The sequence below is a fragment of the Camelus dromedarius genome, chromosome 8 (genome assembly GCF_036321535.1).
Source record: "Camelus dromedarius isolate mCamDro1 chromosome 8, mCamDro1.pat, whole genome shotgun sequence".
Taxonomy (NCBI): domain Eukaryota; kingdom Metazoa; phylum Chordata; class Mammalia; order Artiodactyla; family Camelidae; genus Camelus; species Camelus dromedarius.
In genome coordinates this window covers 1,897,992-1,919,033 of record NC_087443.1, presented here as the reverse complement: position 1 = coordinate 1,919,033, position 21,042 = coordinate 1,897,992, and the positions used below count along the sequence as shown (strand labels likewise).

Here is a 21,042-nt window from a genome sequence, read left to right as displayed (position 1 = left end):
TGTCCACTTGGCTCCATTTTGAATGCCTGGAACACAATTTTATATCTAGTCAGAACAAAGGACAAATATCGAACATGACAGGGGTCCATCCTTCAAGTTTTCAAATGAGAAAGTTTAGCAAATATACAGCAAGTCAGCATGACCTTGGTGTCTGGGAAGGGAACCTCATCTTTGAAGGAGTATTATCATTGGCCTCACAGGAGGCGGGGCATTTATCCCTCTCTTCAAAGTGGACATTCTAAGCAATCTGGTAAAATGTGTGTGTTTTTTTTTTAATGGTTTAATCAGGTGTCCAGTGCATGTTTGATGGCCATAAGGCAGGCATTCTCGTTAGCATAAAGTTAAAGCCAAATCATGTATAAGCCAGAATGACTTCCGCGAACTTCAATGTGTGAAAATTTCTTCAGTTACTACAGAATACAAAAGCAGTAGCTGCACCCAGATTTGAAAGATTCCTTTGACTACTAGCTGAGATAGTCTGAGGAGGAATGGAAAGAAGTTGGGCTAGGGGGCACAGAAGACCATGATAAGAGAATTCAGAGAAGGAAAGTTCATTAAAAAGTAAAACAAAGCAAAACAAAACAAACAGTGGGTGCCCGGAAGGTTTGTAGGATGTGCGTAAGCTTAGTGATTATATGCTTCTTTGATCCATAAAATAATTTTGAGTTTAATTTTGAAACCCTGGTTCTTCATCTTTCCTTGAAACCGTAAAGCATCATTCTCTGCTGATAAGAATCATTTTCTTGATAGTAGTTCAATTTAATAAATGTTTAAGCACTATGAATTGTAATGTTGATGCATTGCATCAAGTTATCAAATTTATCCCCTAATGTTCTCTTTAAGAAGACATATTCTTGCTTGCATATGGTGTTTAATGTATTCACAACGTTCTTCTGTTATGAAAATGCTCTTTTGAACATCTTCACATCCCCAGCTGGATCCTGCTTAGCTGAAGCAAAGCCTACATGAATGATAATGGATGTTCCTGATTGGGATAGTTGTAATAGTCCATTCTTGTCCTGTTTCTTTCACCTCCTTGTTAGTTACTTTTTTGGGATTTTCAGAATTTATGGGTTTATTATTTATTGGAGTAGTTAATGGAAGGAAATAGAAAGGGAAAGGAATGAGTGAGAAAATAAAACAATATGCACACACCAAATAGATGTCAAATGATTACATCCAAAGTTAGTTGCCAGATGGGATACAACTTAAATAAAACAAGGTAACTTATTTTTGTGGATAAAGAGAAGCCTGTGTGAATGAATATTTTATACCAATTCAATTTTATATTTACTTGACTTCATTTTTAATTTGAGGCAAATAGTTTTCTGTCCTTTTCACTTTTTATTAGCTGACTACTTGATAGATTAGAAATGAATGCTTAGGAGTCAGCAAAACCTGGTGTTTAAGTCGTGGCTTGAAAAATTTAGTAATTGTCACTTTGGAAAAGTAACCTCACTTCTGTATTTTCTTGTCCACAGCAGTAGTAATAATCCCTGTGACAGACGACCACAGGAGTTACTGACAAAGCTCCGAGTGCAATGCCTAATCAGAATAGGCACTCAATAGATGGGAGGGATAGGTATCCACAGATTAAAAAATGGACTGAATGTGAGAAGTATAGGCAATGAATTCTGATATTTGGGAGCTCATGTTAGAGAATTGACAAGTTTTCTTTTTTCTATGAAAGAAACTGAAGTATAATAAAGTAAATTGGGTCTGGATGCTTGGTGATGATGATGGTGGTGATGATGACTTTCCCTCTTTCTGCACAGAATGTTCCCCCAGACCTCTCCATCTGCACCTTTGTGCTGGAACAATCCCTCTCCGTCCGGGCCCTGCAGGAGATGCTGGCTAACACTGTGGAGAAATCAGAAGGGGCAAGTACTTTATTTATGTAGACTTGCAGAATTTTAACGGATTCAGCCACTGTATGAATGATTTCTTTTACAGGTTTTGGAGATTTTCTTTTCACTGAAATAAATCAATTCCTTTTAATTGTTTTCTTAAGTCTGACTTTTTGCTTTATCCACCAGATCTGTGATGTCTTAAAGAACTTCAAAAAAAATCCATCCTCAGGGTGATCTGTCCTTGAACCTCATGCTTATGTCAGTGATTAAATCTTCGGGGTATCTGTCCTTGAACCTCATGCTTATGTCAGTGATTAAAACAGAATCTTTCTTTGAGCATTTGTGTGTTTTCTTACATTTTCAGAGCTGTTGTTTTTAGTGTTTCAATTAACTTTATGCATTGCTGTCATTAATCTTTATTTCATTCTCAAATGCCTCTAACCATTTGTCTATGTTCTAAGCTTCCCTATGGCAAGTGAAATTTCATGGCACTCATATATTTTAAGTAACAAAATTATGATGATACAGCTTTAGTCAATTGTAATTTTGCAGACGGCCAATCATTTTCTTCTGAACACTGAAATTCCTACTCTGTCTCCTAATGGAGACATTTTTCTTTGAAAGCTGATTTGGTAATTTAAATTATGTTCTGTTCTATGCTGTGAGTGATTTCTGGGCCACTACCCATTCTTAGCCAATCCATTAACTTCTAGAATTAGGCAGGAGGATAAATGGTAAAATTTTTGTTTCCTATTTGTCACTATAGTAACTGCATTGTGTGGTATAATAAACTATACTATTTCCAGGAATGAAACTGAAAATTTTTATTTGCCACTGTTGGGCCATATGTTACTGTTATTGTCGTTAATCATTGTTCCAGTTTGGATAAGTAAAAAGATTAAAAGTGATATTATATGGTATAACAAAAAACAAGTGATCATTTCTGATGTAATGTATTTCCATTAGCCTTGTAGTTTTTTAAATTTTAGTGTCACACAGCTTAGGACTTTAATTGGTGTGTGCATTAATTTTAAATTTTAATAGGATACTACTAAATATGTAGGAGAAATTTTAGTGATTTTCATTTGATATTAGACTAACAGGTTATTTTTTAAAAGTTCCAAATATGTTATGTGTATTTTCATTCTTCTAGTTCATTTTTGGCTACAACAATGTTTGAAATTACCATATTAAACTACATAAAGTTTTTTTTTTTTAATCTTTTTTTTAATGCAAAGCTTTTGGAGTAGGCTTAAATTAAAGAGAAATAAAACCTTTCTCAATTCAACTAGTTTTCTTTTTACCTGGAATAACCCCTCCTGATTTTTAAACATCACTGAGGCGTATCAACTTTGAAATTCAAATCTGTCTTTACAAATAAAAATCCTTTTGCTTTTGTATGAGCATCTGGAAGAGTGTATCCTGTCATTTTTCTTAGCTTTGTATATACCGACTTATGACTAAATTGCCATAAATTTAATTTTTATACTGCTAAGCTGCTTTTTCTAAATTTAAACTTTTGAAAAGATGTTTTATCTCCCCCAGAATCATAAGAGTTGGATTAGGCAAGCTCTGAATTTTCTGTGTATATAAGAAGTGTTGAAAGTGCTATTTTTGGATTTATGTTTTGAGGATACTTACTAGTTGGAATTTCTGGATCCCTCCCTCAATATCTATTTAGTTGAATTTTATTTTGAGTTGTACTCCCTCTAGAAAGTTTCTATCAAAGATTAAGTAATTTATTTGATGTGTGGAACACTATAAAGTCCAGCACAGCTACCATAAGACATTAATTAGAAAATAAAAATTGAGGAAAACCTGCTACAGGAAAGGAACACATTTCACTGAGCTGAATCTCACTTTCAGACCAGTAACTTTTAGGATGAAACTACTGTCAAGTAGCTCAAGAGTATGCTATATTTGGGAGAAAGAAAGATTCTCTCTTAGACCTCAGAGAAGATCTGATGATGCCCAAGAGTGATATCTACAATATTTCACAACCAGTTTGGCACAGGCAACAGTTAATCAGAGTTGACCTCAGCCAGAGTCCTAGAATCAAGGTCTGGAGAGATTTGGAGGGGGTGGGGGTTGTCTGAGTGATTTGGGGGTGTCCTGGAGGAGTCGGTGGTCAGAGTTAGGGAACACTAAGGACTTGAGGCTAAGGTTATTTACCAGGAGGGATCGTTTTTCACTTTAACAACCATCTTAATCATGGTAGTGCAAGCCGGCTAACACCATGTCTGAGTCCATGTGACCAGTGGAGGCTGCTGGCACTTGGAGGAGTCAAGTCTTCAGACTTCATGGAATTCATATCCTCTTTACCAGGGCCTCCTATATATCCTTTAATTCATTTGGTAATCTTTGGCAAATACTTTTATAAAGCAAATGTCATCTCAAACAGTAAATTATGCTGTAGATTTGCTTAAAGAAAGAGCCCCTTTTACTTGGATGAGGTATGTCAGCAGTCTAATGTTAATTTTCATGAAATCATTTCATCCCTGACAAATTAACAGCGTATCAAAAAGAATCTTGTGCATTACTTGATTTCCCCACTCTTTCATGGTCAGCTTTCTTTACAAAGCCTTGTTCTTTTTAGAAAACAATCCTTCTTAAATTCTTTGTGTTATTCAACACACTGAATAATATTGATATTATTTAATGTCCAAAATGCTGTCATATGCACAGAGCAATATAAACACACTTGATGAGGATAAGGAAAAAATTTTCCGTCTGGAACCAGCCTTTTCTTTTTGTGGTGAATACAATTTTACTTGTATTTTTGGGTCCCATTGAATAAACACTGGAAGCCTAGCAGGAAATCCCTAACATTGTTGGTGCCAAAACAAATCATGAAGGTTATTGACAATGAAAGGAGACGTATCAGATGAAACAGGAAGAATACTACATAATTTATGAAGTTTTGATTCTACAGAGTTTCTCATTTTAACTATTAGTAAAATAACGAATATATGTGTGGCATAAGAAGCATTCTGAAAGGTTTCATCTACAGGGATTTTCTAAAATACCTGTTTAATAAGAAATGTGTGAAAAAAATGTGTGATAAGACAGATCTAGATCTGGTGTGTGTGTGTGTGTGTATATAAAATTCCGTTGAACATCATTTAGCTTTTATTCTTATTCAAAGCATATCAGCAGTAAATAGGCCAAGACCTACTTAGCTTTATCTAAATAGCTGCTCACAAAGCCTTTAAAATTCTGAGTGGCCACATGAAACAAGGAGAAAGTGACTACTGAAGCGGTGTCTACCCCTTTGGCCGAATTTTGTCTGAGCTTCTGTGTAGGCACATCCTTGCTTCTGTAATGTTTTCCTCTTCTCCGCCTGTGTTTCATGTGGTTCTGGATAACTTGCCCAAAGCTGAATCCACCTCTGTCTGTGTCTTCTCACTCTTCAGATTTATTTTGCATACCAGTGATAGAGCACAGGGCCAGAAGCAGGGTTTGTAGAATTTGAGAACTGTCTTGAGAATGCCAGCCGTGCCATGTATTCACTTTGTGGCTTTGGGGAAGGTCAGCCAGGTGTAGTGATCATTGAATGATGATGTATGTGGAATATTTAACATGGATTTAGCAGTGGCTATTTTTTCTTTTTCTTTTCTCTTTTTTTTTTCTTAGTCTGAGCTGTTTCATTTCTCTTTTTTTAATTGAAGTATAGTTGATTTGCAATCTTGTGTTAGTTTCTGGTGTACAGCATAGTGATTCGGTATATATAGATACATGTATTGTATATTTTTCAGATTCTTTTCTATTATATAAGCTATTGAATATAGTTCCCTGTGCTGTACAGTAGGACCTTTTTGTTTATCTATTGTGCACATAGTACTTTGTATCTCTTAATCCCAAACTCCTAATTTATTCTTCCACCCCTTTTTCCCCTGATAACCATGAGTTTGTTTTCTATGTCTGTGAGTCTGTTTCTTTGTGTAAAATAAGTTCATTTGTCTCATTTTTTTAGATTCCACATATAAGTGATACCATATGATATTTGTCTTCCTCTGTCTGACTTAACTTCACTTAGTATGATAATCTCTAGGTTCATCCATGTTGCTACAAATGGCATTATTTCATTTTTCATGGCTGAGTAGTATTCCAGTGTGTGTGTGTGTGTGTGTGTGTGTGTGTGTGTGTTTGTGTATACCACATCATTATCCATTCATCTGTCAGTGGACATATAGGTTGTTTCCGTGTTTTGGCTGTTGTAAATTGTGATGCTGTGAACATCAGGGTGCATGTATCTTTTCAAATTGGAGTTTTCTCCAGGTAATATGCCCAGGAGTGGGAATGTTGGATCATATGGTAAAGTCTGTATTAAGATTTTTAAGGAATCTCTGTAACAGTGGCTATTTTTATTGTTTTATTTATTCTCATTCTCATACCTGTATATTTCCTTGGTTGGACTGTTGCTAATCTTTGACTGCCTTTCCGCTAGCTTTGGTGGCTTCCTTCTCTGAGCTCTTGGCTGGTCCTAGACCCCTCTCCTTTCCTCCAGTTCTGGCATGTAGTCTTGCCAGTTCAGTGATAGCACAGTTATGTTAAAAGACAGAGTCAGTGATAACATTTGCTTATTTCTGTGTGTGTTCTAGTTAATGAAGTTTAGTAAGTTAGGTGATCCAATGCTTTTAGCTATTTGTTTTATTATACCTTGCTTAATTCACAAACATTTAGGATGAACACTTTCTCCATACAATTCTATTTTTGTAATGTCTAGTTTAATGTAAGGATTTCATTTCACTGAAGCACAGATATGAAGTGAGAGTTGACACAGTATAATGGAAAGAACTCTAGTTTTGCAGTCTATGACGTTTATTGAAATTCTTTTCCAAATAATTAATAATAATTTTCCAAGTAATATTTGTAATGGTTATCATTTGTTGATAAGGCATGGCTTTTGTTTAATGCCATGAATATATTAAGTGGCTTACTTGTATATACTATTAAGGAGAGTGTATTTTACAATTATAACATTAACTGTTCTTCCTGTGATTTGGTTTAGCTGTTTCTGGGAGAATTGTAGGAGAACTGTCCCTTTTGACTTCAGCTTGTAGCCACTTGACTATTGGTACCTTGTTGTTAGACTATTAGTAGCTTGAACCCAGAAATAAAATAAAATTAAACCAATTTTTGCCCCTTACATCCTCCTTTTTGGTGGAGAAGTAGGTTGAAATTAGTAATTTCGGTGATTGTGATTGGTATCATTCATCCAGTTTATGTCATATATTTTCCTCATTATTGTAGGTAATTGGTAATTTTCTATAATTTAAAATACAAATGACACTCTAAATATAAAATTCACAATGTAAATATTATAAATACTATTTATGATCAGTAAGTCATGCAGTTCTAATCATTCAGTTATTTAATGCAAACTTCAAACATAATAATATGAGATATACTTTATAAGGTTCTGTGGCTAGAAAGATGAATAATAAGTGATTTTGTCATCAGTACGTTCATGGTCTAATGCAGGAATAGAAGAACTATTATAGTACAATATGCTGTGTGTCATCATAGAAGTGTAGATATAACTACAGTGTTAGCACAGGAAGGAACTGGGTATGTGGAGCTTGGCATTACTCTTGAATTTTCTTTGGACTTTCTACAATCATTTCTAAGACAAGAAGAAATAATATTAAACCAATTAATATGAGAATCATTTAAAATGTTCTCCGAGGAACAATTTGATCTCATTAGGCTATTGATCTCATTAGGCTATTCTTTAGAATTCTGTTAGAAAATAGCACTTGCCAGGACAGTGTGTAACATATCCAGAGATATTCTTAATATGATGTTTTATGTTTCAATTTAATGAAATGATTTATTATTTTACATGAAATGTAAGAATATTTCATATTTCTAACTTATATACTGTCTTGTAATTAAAGTTATAAAATACCACAGTGACTTAATTACTTATAGAGAGAAACATCAGAGTCAGACATGCTCAGTTTATGAAAAAGGAAGTTATAGAATATAGAGTATTATTAATACAGTTGTGCCATTCTTCTAATAAAACCTCTGCTTTTTGAAAGCATGTCGTCCGAGAATATTCAAAAATGTGTCAAGAATCAAGCAGCTGAATTTACTGGTAAATGAGGTTTTTTTAAGTACATTTTTCAAACATTGAAGCACCATAAATGGGTTTTTAAAAAATACATTTATCAAACATTGAAGTACCAATTTCAGGCAAGTAATTGCACTTAAGATCATTTTATATGAATGTAAGATCAGAAGCTGCAGTTCAGGAAGATCTGTGCTGAGTTTCATAGTGGGTTAAGCACATAGATTGTAGAGCAAACTCCTTGAGTTAAATTACTGGGAATCTTGGGAAAGCTGTGCCTCAGTTTTGTCGTTTATAAAGTGGGGGAAATAATAGTGTTGTTGTAAGACTCCAAGAAGTCAATATAACTAAAATGTATAGAACATTCATGACACACAGGAAGCACTATAGCTGTGCTGTTGTCTTGACTATTATGGTGTTTGCTTTAGGAATGCAAATGTTTTCTCCAGCAGATTGGTTGAAATATTAAAAACATATTTGATCCATATATTAAAAGCCAAATAAGGAAACAGCATCAAAACTCCCAATTACCTGAAGGCTCCAGAGAGTTGGGCTCCAGAGAGTTGGAAAAAAAGCAGGGAGATTTAGAAAATGGAATTGGTACAGTTGAGTTTCCCATTTTTCAGGCTTTTAGCCTGAAAGTCGGCTCAAGTCAGTACTATGTAGTTGCTAAAATACTGAAAGGACATGAACAGTCTCTCTAAAGACAGAATTCTGGGCCTTTGGAAAGTCAAGGAGTAATTTTGGAAAAGAGAAATACAGAGAGAGAGAGCCCCAGATTCTATGCATAAACTCTACCCACGTCTCTAGCTCATGCTTAAGTGGTGGGCAGGTGTCAGTTCAGTTACCACTGCTCAGAGCAATACTGAACTGAGATTCGCAGTCAAAATGCCACCAGGCATTTTGCATTTTGCAGTTTGAGTCTCACCAAGTTGATTGCCTGCTAAAACAAATACAGCAGTGTTCTTCAGAGGTATATAGCAGAATCCAGAATCTCAACAACATAAAAGGACAGGATGAAATTCATAATTGCTTGACATATGTAGAAATATGCAAATATGACCTGATCTCAAGGCTACCAAGAACAACCCAGTAATGACCTTACCAGACAAGGATTTAAAGGAGCTATTATGACTGTGTTCAGTGAAATCAAGGAAAATATGTTTACAGTGAACAAAAAGATTCAAAAACTCAATGTACAAAAATTAGTCAAAGAAACAAAAATGGAATTTTTAGGCCTGAAAACTGAAATATCTGAAAAGTTTACATGTCTAGCAAATGGTAGACCTGGGATACAACTCCATCTCCGTTGGGCTCTGAAGTCTATGCTTTTGAGCTCTTTACTATGGATTATCTGTGTAGTGAGAGGAGAGCAGTGGGAGAGCCTGAGGAAGTCACTACTGAAGCAGTGGGAGAAGAGGAGGGGGATCCTCTGGAAGGCTCCGGGAAGTTGCAGTCTGAGAGATGAGAGGACAGTCAGGAGAGAATAGTTTCAGAAGCAGTGTGTAGTAGTTTCTGTGATTGCTGTAACAGGTTACTCCGGGCCTGGTGGCTTGAAACACCATGAACTTTATTATCTTAAGGTTCTTAAGGAAGAAGTCTAAAATTTGTCTCAATGGGCTAAAATCAAGGTGTTGGCAGGACTGTATGACTTTGGTGGCTCTAGGGAGGAATCCATTTCCTTGCCTTTTCTAACTTCCATTCTTGACTGGTGGGCCATCCCCCATCTTCAAAGCCAGCAACATACTATCATGTTACATATCCACATACTCTGTGGATTAGGATGTGGATGTCTATGGGGTGCTATTATTTGGCCTACTACATCATGGAAGTACTGGGTTTCAGTAAGATGTTGGCAACATCACATGAAAATCAGAAATCTAGTTGTATAAGGACTGAAAAGTGTACTTTAGTTTGACAGCAGCCTGGCTTTTCTGCAAATCAGTCGATATTAATTTCAGTCTATCTTTTATATAGATACAAATTCATAGCTTTACACACATTTTACATTTAAAAGACTTTATTCTCTGAAGAGTTTTCTGAATTTTCAGTATTTATTGGTCATTCCAAAAATGGTCCTTAATTTTTCTTTAATATTTCTATCTAAATATACTTAATATTCTTTTATGTCTTTATTCTTCTGGTATTTTGGTACATGTTCAGGGGCACAACATCTCAAAGACTTACTTGTTCAGGGTTTGGGCTGGCAGGGCAGGTATCAAAAATTAAAAGTTAATGTTGCTTCCATTCTGGTTTTTATTTTCATATTAATTTTTTTCCATTTGCTATCTCTTCATTAAAGTGAATTGGGGTAGTGTGGGGAAAGAGGAAGGGTTAACAAAGGGACCAGAGCCAAAGACTGAACAGGGCTAATTTTGATAAAGAAAAACAATACTGCACTCACAGTTTTTATTTTTGTGTCATCAAGATGCCTGCCTGGACTATGGGGTAGGGCATCAGTACATTTTATACATTAATACTGGTAAAAGTCATTAATGACACATAAAGAGCACAACCGACAAAACAAAAAAATAAATAAATGGGACTACAACAAACTAAAAAGGTTCTACACAGCAAAATAAACAACAAAGTGAAAAGACAACCTATGGAATGGGAAAAATATTTGCAAACCATATTATGTGATAAGGGATTAATATCCAAAATATACAAAAAACTCATGCAATTCAATAGCTAAATAATTCAATTAAAAATGGACAAAAGACCTGAATAAACGTTTTTCTAAAGAAGATATGCAAAAGGCCAACAGATACATGAAAATATGCTCAATCAACATCACAAGTCATTAGGGAAATGCAGTTCAGAACCACAATGAGGTGTCACCTCACAGCTGTTAGGATGGCCATCATCAAAAAGATAAGAGGTAACAAAAACTGGTGAGGTTATGAAGAAAGGGGAATCCTTGTGCACTCTTGGTGGGATTGTAAAACTATGAGAAACAGTATGGGGGATCCTCAAAAACTAAAAATGGATCTACCATATATGATCCAGCAGTTTCACTTCTTGGAGTATATCCAAAGGAAATGAAAACACTAACTGGAAGAGATATCTGCACCCCCATGTTCATTGCAGGATTACAATAGCCAGGACGCAGAAGCATCCTAAGTGTGTATTGATGGATGAATGGATAAAGAAATTGTGGTATACATGCACAGTGGAATATCTTTCAGTTGTAAAAAATGAGGAAATCCTGCCATTTGTGACATTTTGGATGGACCTTGAGGGTATTCTGTGTAGTGAAATAAGTCAGAGAAAGACAGATACTATATGATGTCACTTATATGTGGATTCTGAAACAACAGCAAAACGAACTCATAGAAAAATAAATCAGATTTGTGGTTACCAGAGGTAGACAGGGGGAATTGGAGGAAAGTGGTCAGAAGGTACAGATTTCCAGTTATAAGATAAATAAGCACAAGGGCTATAGTGTACAGCATGATGTCTATAGTCACCACTGCCGCGTGGTATAGGGAAGTTGCTAAGAGAGGACATCTAAGAGTTCTCATTGCAAGGGAAACATTAAAAAAATTTTTTTGCTATCTCTTTATTTTATCTACATGAGATGATGGATGCTAACTAAAGTTACTACGTAATCATTTCACAAATTAAGTCATTATGCCATAGAATTTAAGCTTATACCGTAATATATGACATATGTCAATTATATCTTAATAAAACTGGGAAAAGTAATTAGTGCCTACCATGCATGTAGTATAAAAATATACTTAAATTTCAATTTAAACTTAAATTCTGGAACCATTTCAATCTCCTATTTTCATAACAGTAATACAGCAATGTATAAAATGAAAGTACCTTCTTTGTAATCCTTTCTCCCCCTGAAGATAACGACAGCTAAGATTGGTTTATATCCATCTTGAACATCATGTATAAAAATATTCTTACATAAACAAGATCATAATAGAGACTGTTATACCATCTTCTACTACTTAATCATATATGCTTAGAAAAGTAGGGACACAAATAGTCAAAAGGAAGAGAATCCAGATTTAATTGATCAGGGCTCTGGCTCAGACTGTGCATAGTTCTCTTGACTCTGTTCTTCTCTGTTTGTTTGGTTCTTGAGCTAGTTTCCCTCATGATTACAGCGTGACTGCAGCAATTTCAGGGATGCTAACCAAATCAGCATCACCCATAGGCACACAAAGGAGCTGACTTTCTTACTTTGTGAGAGTAAAGAGGTTTTCCCAGAAACCTCCTGGTAGCCTGCCCCTTACCCACTGTCACATACTCATGCCCACATTACTTACTGGCAAGGGGAAATGTGGCCAACACAACTGGCTTAGAGCATGAGGATGGATAGAGGAAAGGATACTGCTACAAAATTAGGGCTTGAGGGGAAGAAGGAGTAGGGTTATATATGTAAATGAATTTTGGGTAATTTCTTACCTTCTTTGCTATGATACACAGCAGACATGGAGTTAGCATCCTTCTGCCTTAGTTAAAAAAAATTTATTTATGTTTGGAACGCTCCAGTTTCTTGAGCCAAACCAGGTCTAGCCAGTTAAATCCTCATGTGGGAGAAGAAATTGAGTCTGTGCTCAGTTGTCTCTATAGCTGGGGAGTGGAAAACCCAAGTCTCTACTTCACTCACCTGTCTCGTGCAGTATTTATTCCACAAGAGTGCACTGGGTAGCTATTGTGAATTCTGAGCTGGAGATACAGACATAAATAAAATGAATTTTTACTCTTGAGGAGTTCAGTGATCTAATAGTGAAGAGAAAAGGTAAATCAATTATTGAATGTGGGTGAACTATGCTTTGATAGTGAACAGTTCAATGAGAGTACAGAGGAGACCGCTGATTACTTACCCAACACTACGTCCCCTGTGTGAAGGCATACATACCGTCATAAATGGCTGAGGTCTTCAACAGGGAAAAGCAGTGAAAAGCTTATGGATTGTTCTGTTTATATTGTAGACAATATGATGTTACTAGCTGTTTATATTGAAACTGAAATTCCCCGGTATTTAGTAAAAGCTTAACATTTTATTTCAAAAGGCTGGGTTTTATTTACCTTGCTGTTCAAGAACATCTCTGATAAAGCATAAATACTGCTTTGGGAATGGAGCTGTGATGCTAATAAGTTAACGAATTTACTGGCTTGATGTGTTGGTTAGCCAGCATCCTGTCTAAAGCCTCTGTGCATAACCATCTACCTGTCTTCCATCTGTGAAATTGGTGCAGTGATTTAAAAAGTGAATGTAATAATCTCCTAAAGAACTTACAGCTAACAAATACTCACTGAGCAACAACTATTTATCTACTGCTTATGTGACTGGGGCCATTTGTCTGTGGTTGAAATCTGCACCTTCTATTTGTAGACATTTTCTTACTGTCTTTCTGTCTCTAGAAAGACTGCTTTCTACTCTGAAGCTCTGGATACTGCATATTTCTATGTATTTGAGTGATGTGGTTTCCAGAGACTTCAGCACCAAACCCAATAAGGAGGTCAATTTAATCAACATGTAATTTAATTACACTGCCACAGTTACACACTGTTTTAGATTAGGAATCTTGAATGTACAGATTATTTTATTTGATTAGTGTCATTCAGTTTGAGCACCTTCCTCAGTTTTTTTGTATTTAAAATAAAAAGTATTTTTCATGTGTAAATGTTTGATAGCAAATGAATCAGATAGTAAATTTATGTGATAAACTGTTCCTGAATTTACCAGTGATTTAAAGATATTCATAACCTATTGAGCCAAACCACTTCTAATTTTTATTCTCCTAAAGTATACTTTCTTAAAACATTCTAGTTTAATTTGACAGAATACATCCTTCTTTCACTACTTTTTATCAAATGCTCTCTCCATTACTCCCCCCACACCCTCAACTAGTGCTGTTTGTTACCTTTCTTGAGTTTTCTCCAAAATTTCTTTCCTTCTGACACACTATGTATTTCTGTTTTTATTTTTTAAATAGATTGTCCTCATTAGAATGTAAATCCTATGAGTTCAGAGCTTTTGATCTGTTGTGTTCGCTTGCATTACCACTAACACTAGGGCAACGCATGTTATGAACCAGATATTCAGTAAATATTTGCTGACCTGAAGGATTGCAAAACAGGATTTATAAACCAAAATTAAGGGGCTGAAAATTGCCTCAAATTCTGTGTCTGCTGCTATGGTAAGAGTTCTGACCCTAGGCAGAACTTTGACTGTTAGGCGCAGCTATTTTTCACCTTGTCCTGCTTTATTGTGACAGAAAAGGAATGTATTTAGAAGGGGGTTAGGTAATCATGTATCCTTGTTTGCCTGGCACAGTTCAAAGTAACACATGTCATGGTTAATTCCTGTTACCCCCTTTTCACTGTCTCATAGTGTCCCAGGCTGGGTGAGAAATTATGTGGCCATCCCCAGTTATGGTACCTTTGTGAATCAGATAAAAGTTACAGAACTGTTCCCCAGAAAAAATTAGATCATTTCCACTCATACAAAATCATATAGTTTCAGATTTGGAGACTTAAAAGAAATCCAGGCAACTCTTTTGACTTGTAGACACACACTCTCAGGGTCTATACTTTTATGCAGCTAATCTCAGACCTGTGAGAGAAAGATAGAGACCAGTGGGAATCCATATACCTTTGAGACCAGATGGAACATTCTGACAGTGAGCGTGAGGCCAGGACTGGCGGTATGATTATCTTCATGTGACTTCTGAGATAATGATGAGGCCATGAGCTCTAAGACCACTTGGAGCTGGTTTAGAGTTCTTTACTGGAACAGGAAACCTTAGGATTGTCCTTCGACTAATGACAGGGTCCAGAGAGCTGTACACCAAGGGCACACAGAATGGGCTCTGTGTTGTCGGGCACAGATTTCCATAGTTCTGGAGAAAGTGAACCTCATATGAGATAAAAAGAACCTATTGAAATCATTGCATTATTTGACATGAGAAAAAAGTGTCCCAATGAGATTAGACAGCTCAAAGAGAAAGAGAGGGATGACAGGTAAATGACAGCAGAGACAACAGAAGAAGCAACATTAATCTGGCAAAATTTAATGCTCCAGAAGCTAGAGTTACTTGCATTTGTTCACTTTACAGATGTATAATGAATAACTGTAAATGGGGAGGGAGAGCCTGCAGGACAGGACGTAAGTGGAATCTGTGTGTTGTAAACATAAACAACAGTATCTTGGGGGGTGAAGGAATAAAAACAAGATTCCAGGGGAAAAGATTAAAAACAGATTGTCTTTACACACCCAAGGCCTGGAGCTTTTGTTTTGTTTTGTTTCTAGTAGAGGTTTACAGAAGTATTAGTGTATATAACAATTCTGTTATGAGTAGGAAAATGAATTATATCGTGTATTTATTCATGAGGTATAATTTCTATACTTCCAGAATGGATTGGAGGTAAATGTTTCATACATATGTAAATTCAGTAGACTTGAAGGCAGTGACGACACCGTAAGGAGTTTTTGGTTCATCTGAAGACTGTTCAGGAATTGCTTAGAAAGAAATCTGTGCACAGGGTGGATGCAGCCAGTGATTAGATCGCACTCCCGATGTTCTGTCCAGGACTGCTTTGATTATGGCTTCTTTCTAGGTCTTTAGCTTGCCCTGCAACTGTTGAACAACTGTACCCTGAGCAGACTATTCCTAATTTGATTGTTGCCAGGTGACCTCAGTTTTTAATGAAGGGATGTAAGTCTTTAGTTTTCCTTTGTGCCTATCTTTACTTAGGTTTTCAAACTGTCCATTCTCTATCCAAATTGGACTTACCTGAATATGCGCTATTTTCCCCAGTTACATAAACTCACATTCTTACCACCCTAGTTCCCCAGCTTAGAATTCTGGGCCTTTCAGAAGTTTACCCCATCCTTCTGTGCTTATCAAGAAGGTGTCTTCCTGGAAGCTTTTCATAATCCTTCCAGCCAGAAGTAATATTTCTACTCCTGCATCCATGTCACTGGGTGTTTAAGTTTTCCTATATTTCTCTCATTTTATAATAATTGTTTGGTATGTCATACATAATTTCTTTACACTAGGATATGTATTTTTAATATCTGAAAATGTTTTTATTTCACTTAATTTTTTAAAGCAGTTTTAGATTTACAGAAAATTGTTTGGAAATGTCTCATAGCCTCTCTCTTCCTCCACACCCCCTGATATAGTATCTTGCATTAGTGTGGTGCATTTGCTATAGATGATGAACCAGTATTGACAAGTCATTATCACTCAGTTCATAGTCTACATTAGGGTTCACTCTTTGTGCTGTACATTCTAAAAGTTTTCACAAATATGTAATGTCACATATCTATCATTACAGATATCATACAGAATAATTCTACTGCCCTGAAAGACCCCTGTGCTTCACCTATTCATGCCTCCCTCCCTCTAACCAATGATCTTTTTACTGTCCCCGTAGTTTTGCCTTTTCCATAATGTCATATACTTAGAATCATACAGTTTGTAGCCTTTTCATACTGATTTCTTTCATATAGCAATATACATTTAAGGTTTCTTTATGTCTCTTCCTAGCTTGATAGCTCATTTCTTTTTATTACTCAGTAATATTCTATGCTTATATGTACAGTAGTTTGCCTATCTATTTACCTGTTGAAGAACATCTTTGTTGCTTCCAAGATTTGGCAATTATGAATAAAGCTGCTGTAAACTCATGTGCAGGTTTTCATGTAGAAATAAGCTTCCAGCTCTTTAGGGTAAATACCAAGGAGAGAGATTGCTGGATCATATGTTAAGAGTATGTTTATTTTGGTAATCGCCTGCCAAACTGACTTCCAAGGTGACTGTACCATGTTCCCTTCCTGTTGCTCCACATCCTCATCAGCATGTGGTGGTGTCAGTTTTTGGATTTTAGCCATTTTAATAGTTGCGTAGTGGTATCTGATTGTTATTTTAATTTGCAAATTCCTGGTGACATATGGTTGACCATCTCTTCATATGCTTATTTGCCATGTGATTTTTTTTGGAATGTCTCAATAGACATTGAGATCATTTGCCAAATTTTTAGTTGAGTTGTTCATTTACATATTGTTAATTTTTAAGAGTTCTTTGTATAGTCTTACTACCAGTCCTTTATCATATATATGTTTTGCAAAGATTTTCTCCCAGTTGTGGGCACTCTTCATTCAGCTAACAGTGTCTTTCACAGAGCAGAAGATTTAAGTTTAATGAAGTCCAACTCAACAGTTTTCCTTTCCTGGATCACACTTTTGGCATTGTATCTAAAATGTCTTTGCCAAAGCCAAGGTCACCCAGATTTTCTTCTATGTAATCTTCTAGGAGTTTCAGAGTTTTCTGTGTGATACTGTGTGTGTGTTATATTTAATCTGTGATGTATTTTGAGCTTATTTTTGTGAAAGGTTTAAGATCTGTATCTATTTTTTTTAAAAAAATTTTATTGTTTGCAGATGTTCAGTTGTTCCAGCACCATTTAGTGAAAAAACTTTACTTTTTCCATTGAATTACCTTTGCACCTTTGTCAAAGATAAATTGATTCTATTTGTGTAGGTCTATTTATGGGTTCTCTGTTCTTGTCTATTGATCCATTTGACTGTTCTTTCACTAGTACCACACATCTTGACTGCTGTAGCTTTCTTTATACTCAGTCTTGATGCTGTGAAGGGTCAGTTCTGCTCCTGTATTCTTCTCCTTCAGTGTTTTACTTTCTCATGTAAACTTTAGAATTAGTTTCTCAATATCCACAAAATAACCTGCTGGGATTTTGATTGGGATTACATTGAATTGTTTTGTTAAAATCATTGTATCCCTCATTGCACCCATCATTTTTTTTATAGTAAATGGACATGGAACTTATGTAAGAGTTTATTATTGTAGGAGTTTATTATTATTCATAGTAGTTCTGTCTAGAGTTTATTTACGATTAGTGTTGAATTTGATATTTTCCCCCACTGGCTAAGCAGAAGCCTCATCATTATCCACGACTGGTGAGTTCCTTCCTTGTTAATTGTGATACCTTTTCAGTCATGCATTCAATTTGCACATTCTCAGATGAATTATTTTGTGCTAAATATTCTGTCACAGATCAATCTATTATTGTGCCCAAACAGCACTGATTTAATCATCACTGTATTTTAGGAATGTTTTAATATTTAATAGGGCTAGCTATACCTCATCTCTTTTCTTTTTTCCCTCATTAATTGTCCATACTCTTCTTGACCATTTATTTTCCAAAGTGAATTTACTTGTGGTACTTAATTGAACTTAGTTATTCTGATAAGAGCCTGTGTGGAAGAGAATTACTAAATTATTTGCTTAGCACTCATCCATTTGAATTTGTTAACATTAAAGTTTATGTGAGAGCCATTTTAATATATTCTGCACTTAGAAAAAGGAGGTACTGGTAATTTTGACTTAGTGTCTATACATTCCTAAAGAGTTGGACAAATCCAGATATTCAGAAATACAATTTAAATAGTATTACAGGAGCTTTTCCTGTTCTAAAAGAGGAATAATTTAGGATGAATATATCTTAGTCCTCTATTTCCCAGTTTAAATTTTAAAAGAAAAAATTTAAACTTCCAGATGAAAATTCTAAAACTTTTCCTTGAATTAAGTTGACTGTAACAGTGTAGGAGATTGCCAGGTTTATTGTATTGTGTAAGTCTGTATCATTGTTTCACATTATTTGACAAATTCAAAAAATTTTCTGCCTGATTAATACAAAAATCAGAGTAAAGACAGGAAGTGGGACTAAAGTATAATTCAGAATTAATGGACTTTGTGACTTCATTTGCTTAATTAAATTTATGGTGAGTTTTTTTTTTTCTCAAACTGAAGGCAGAAAGGACTTTGTGGCCTCATCTAGTTTAAGATCAAATCACATTTAATATTGTAATATGGAATGATTCTTTTCTCTTACTCATGATTTCCCCAATTAATGCCACATCTGTTTGTCCTAATTTAATACTTTGTATTTTTCATTTAAAAAATTACTTGGCTTGCTTCTGGGAGCATTTAGGCAGATACCTCAGTTTGAAGTCCAGTGAATCTTTAATTCTCTTATTTGTGAATGTATATATAAATGAAAAAGAAAATAGAAATGCAGAAAAAGAAATACAAAAACAGAAAAAAAAATCTTTACAAACTAATGAGACTAATAGTTATAGGAGAGAATGCAAGTACACAGTACCTAACCCAGTATCTATGACAGTAGGTTCTCAATAAAACTTAGTTTCTTTCCCCTTCCACTGTCTAGGAATAAATTCTTTGCCTGTTGAACTATAATTAACCCATCTAAATGCCAGTGTTTCAATAAAAGTATATAATGTGGATTTATTTTAATTCCTTCTTAAATGGCAGTTTTGGCCACTTACTCAAGAAATAACTAGGCACCAAGAAGTCTGTATATCACATGTTTTTTGGGAGGGTGTCCTAGGGGGGAGGGACACATCTAGGCCAAAAACAAAGTAGTTTCAATTTATTCTGAATCTTTTATTGTTTGAATCAGGACTTGTTTGAAAAAAATTAAAGGAAAATTTGAATAGTTCCATCTCCAAGTTGCAGTAGACTAGTACTGTAGCTGAAGTAAACAACAAGAATGAAACTAGGAAAGCTTTAAAAGGAGGCAAATAAACATGATTAAATCACAAATGGAAATCTGTTTGAAACTTGTGAAGTAGCTGGGACCTGAGAAGGCCGAAGTCCCAGAGACCAGAGAAGTACATTGAGGTGGGCCTACCATTCGGTCTACTACTTTTCTCTTTGGGCAAATACTAAGTATTAAGCTGGGCAGGGATTGAGACAGGAAGGCCTGAAAGCTTTGTATAATCTCAGGAGTCTGGAGAGGCAAAAGTTACAGTTTGGGCCTACTAAGATAGTCAGAACTTGAGTGTACAAGATCTTGAAGGAAAAGGGGACAGAGAGAAATAAGGCTTACCTTCTGCAAAGGTGTTCCCCCTCAAGGCATTTTATTGTTCTTAACTGTGTTGGAAACCAGCTAAAAAGCTTAGCAGAAAGCAGCTAAAAAGTTTAACATTACATTAATGTGTGACTAAATACTGATTATACAAATCAATACTATCAATGACTTGTGGGGTTTAATTCTTGTGCTGGGAAGGTTAAAAAAAAAATCATGTTTCAGTATTCATTCAGGAGTAGTGGCCCTGGTAATCACTCTAGGTTCTCATGTGTGGCCCCTGGATATTTTCACATTTGAAGTAGAGGTGAACCAGAAGTAGTCTGAGTCTTACTAAATCTGAGACCCAGTCTTCAGTCTACTCGGCTCCAGACTGAATTGAATTGATCTACTCATCATATAGCTGGCAGCCTTTGATATTCTCTTTAGAGAAAAAAGCATCATCTAGCTTATATACAAATTTAATATGTAATATCTGACATATGATTAAAAGAACTATATAAAAAATCAGGACAGCAGAAATAGACCCATAGGTGGTTCAAATATTGGGATTTTAAGTTACAGACCTTAAAATAGTTGGGGAATCTACAGTAAAAAAATCCAATGGCAATTCTAATACAGAAAAACACAGTAAGTAAAACAAGAACTCAGTAGGTGAGTTTAACAGCAGCTGGGACATAATTTAAGAAAGGATTCGTGCGCTAGAAAGTAGACCAGTCAAAAATGTGCAGACTAACACATACAGAGAAAAAAAAATATAGAAAATAAAAAAGTCATAAGAGGTACTGGATGTGGTAGTAAACTCTAATATGTGATTGGATTTCCAGACTGGGATGGAGGCAATGTTAGAAGATTTAATAGTGTATAATTTTTCAAAATTAATGAAATACATTAATTCACAGTTTCAAGAAGCACTACAAATCCTAAGGAGGTTTATACATAGAAAACCACAGCTTGGTGTATCATAGTAAAATGACTGAACATCAGGATAAGAAAAAGAATCCTAAAAGTAACTAGGAGGGGAAACACTAAAATAGCAGCAATAAAACTGCTATTATCTGACTGTGCAACAGAAAATTATAACTAGAAGACAAAAGTATGAAAGTTTTAACATGGAGAACACAAATAGTCACTAACTCAGAATTCACTACCAGTGAAACATCCTTCTAAAGTGAAGGTGAATCAAAAGTATTTCCAGACAAGTAAAATTGAGATAATTTGGAGATAGGAGGT

The 21,042-nt window shown here is 35.4% G+C and overlaps 1 protein-coding gene across 14 annotated transcripts in view; it reads left to right on the top strand.

Annotated features, from left to right (window-relative positions):
• The window catches only part of RYR2 (ryanodine receptor 2), a 543,353-nt gene that overhangs the window by 179,379 nt on the left and 342,932 nt on the right, over positions 1-21,042 (top strand). For all 14 annotated transcript variants that reach the window (XR_010381799.1, XM_064487826.1, XM_064487825.1 and 11 more), the window contains one exon: positions 1,776-1,880. Coding sequence is in view for 13 of the 14 variants with exons in the window: in XM_064487826.1 (XP_064343896.1) it covers positions 1,776-1,880 (105 nt within the window). In the remaining variant the exon portion in view is untranslated. The remainder of the gene's footprint in view (positions 1-1,775; positions 1,881-21,042) is intronic.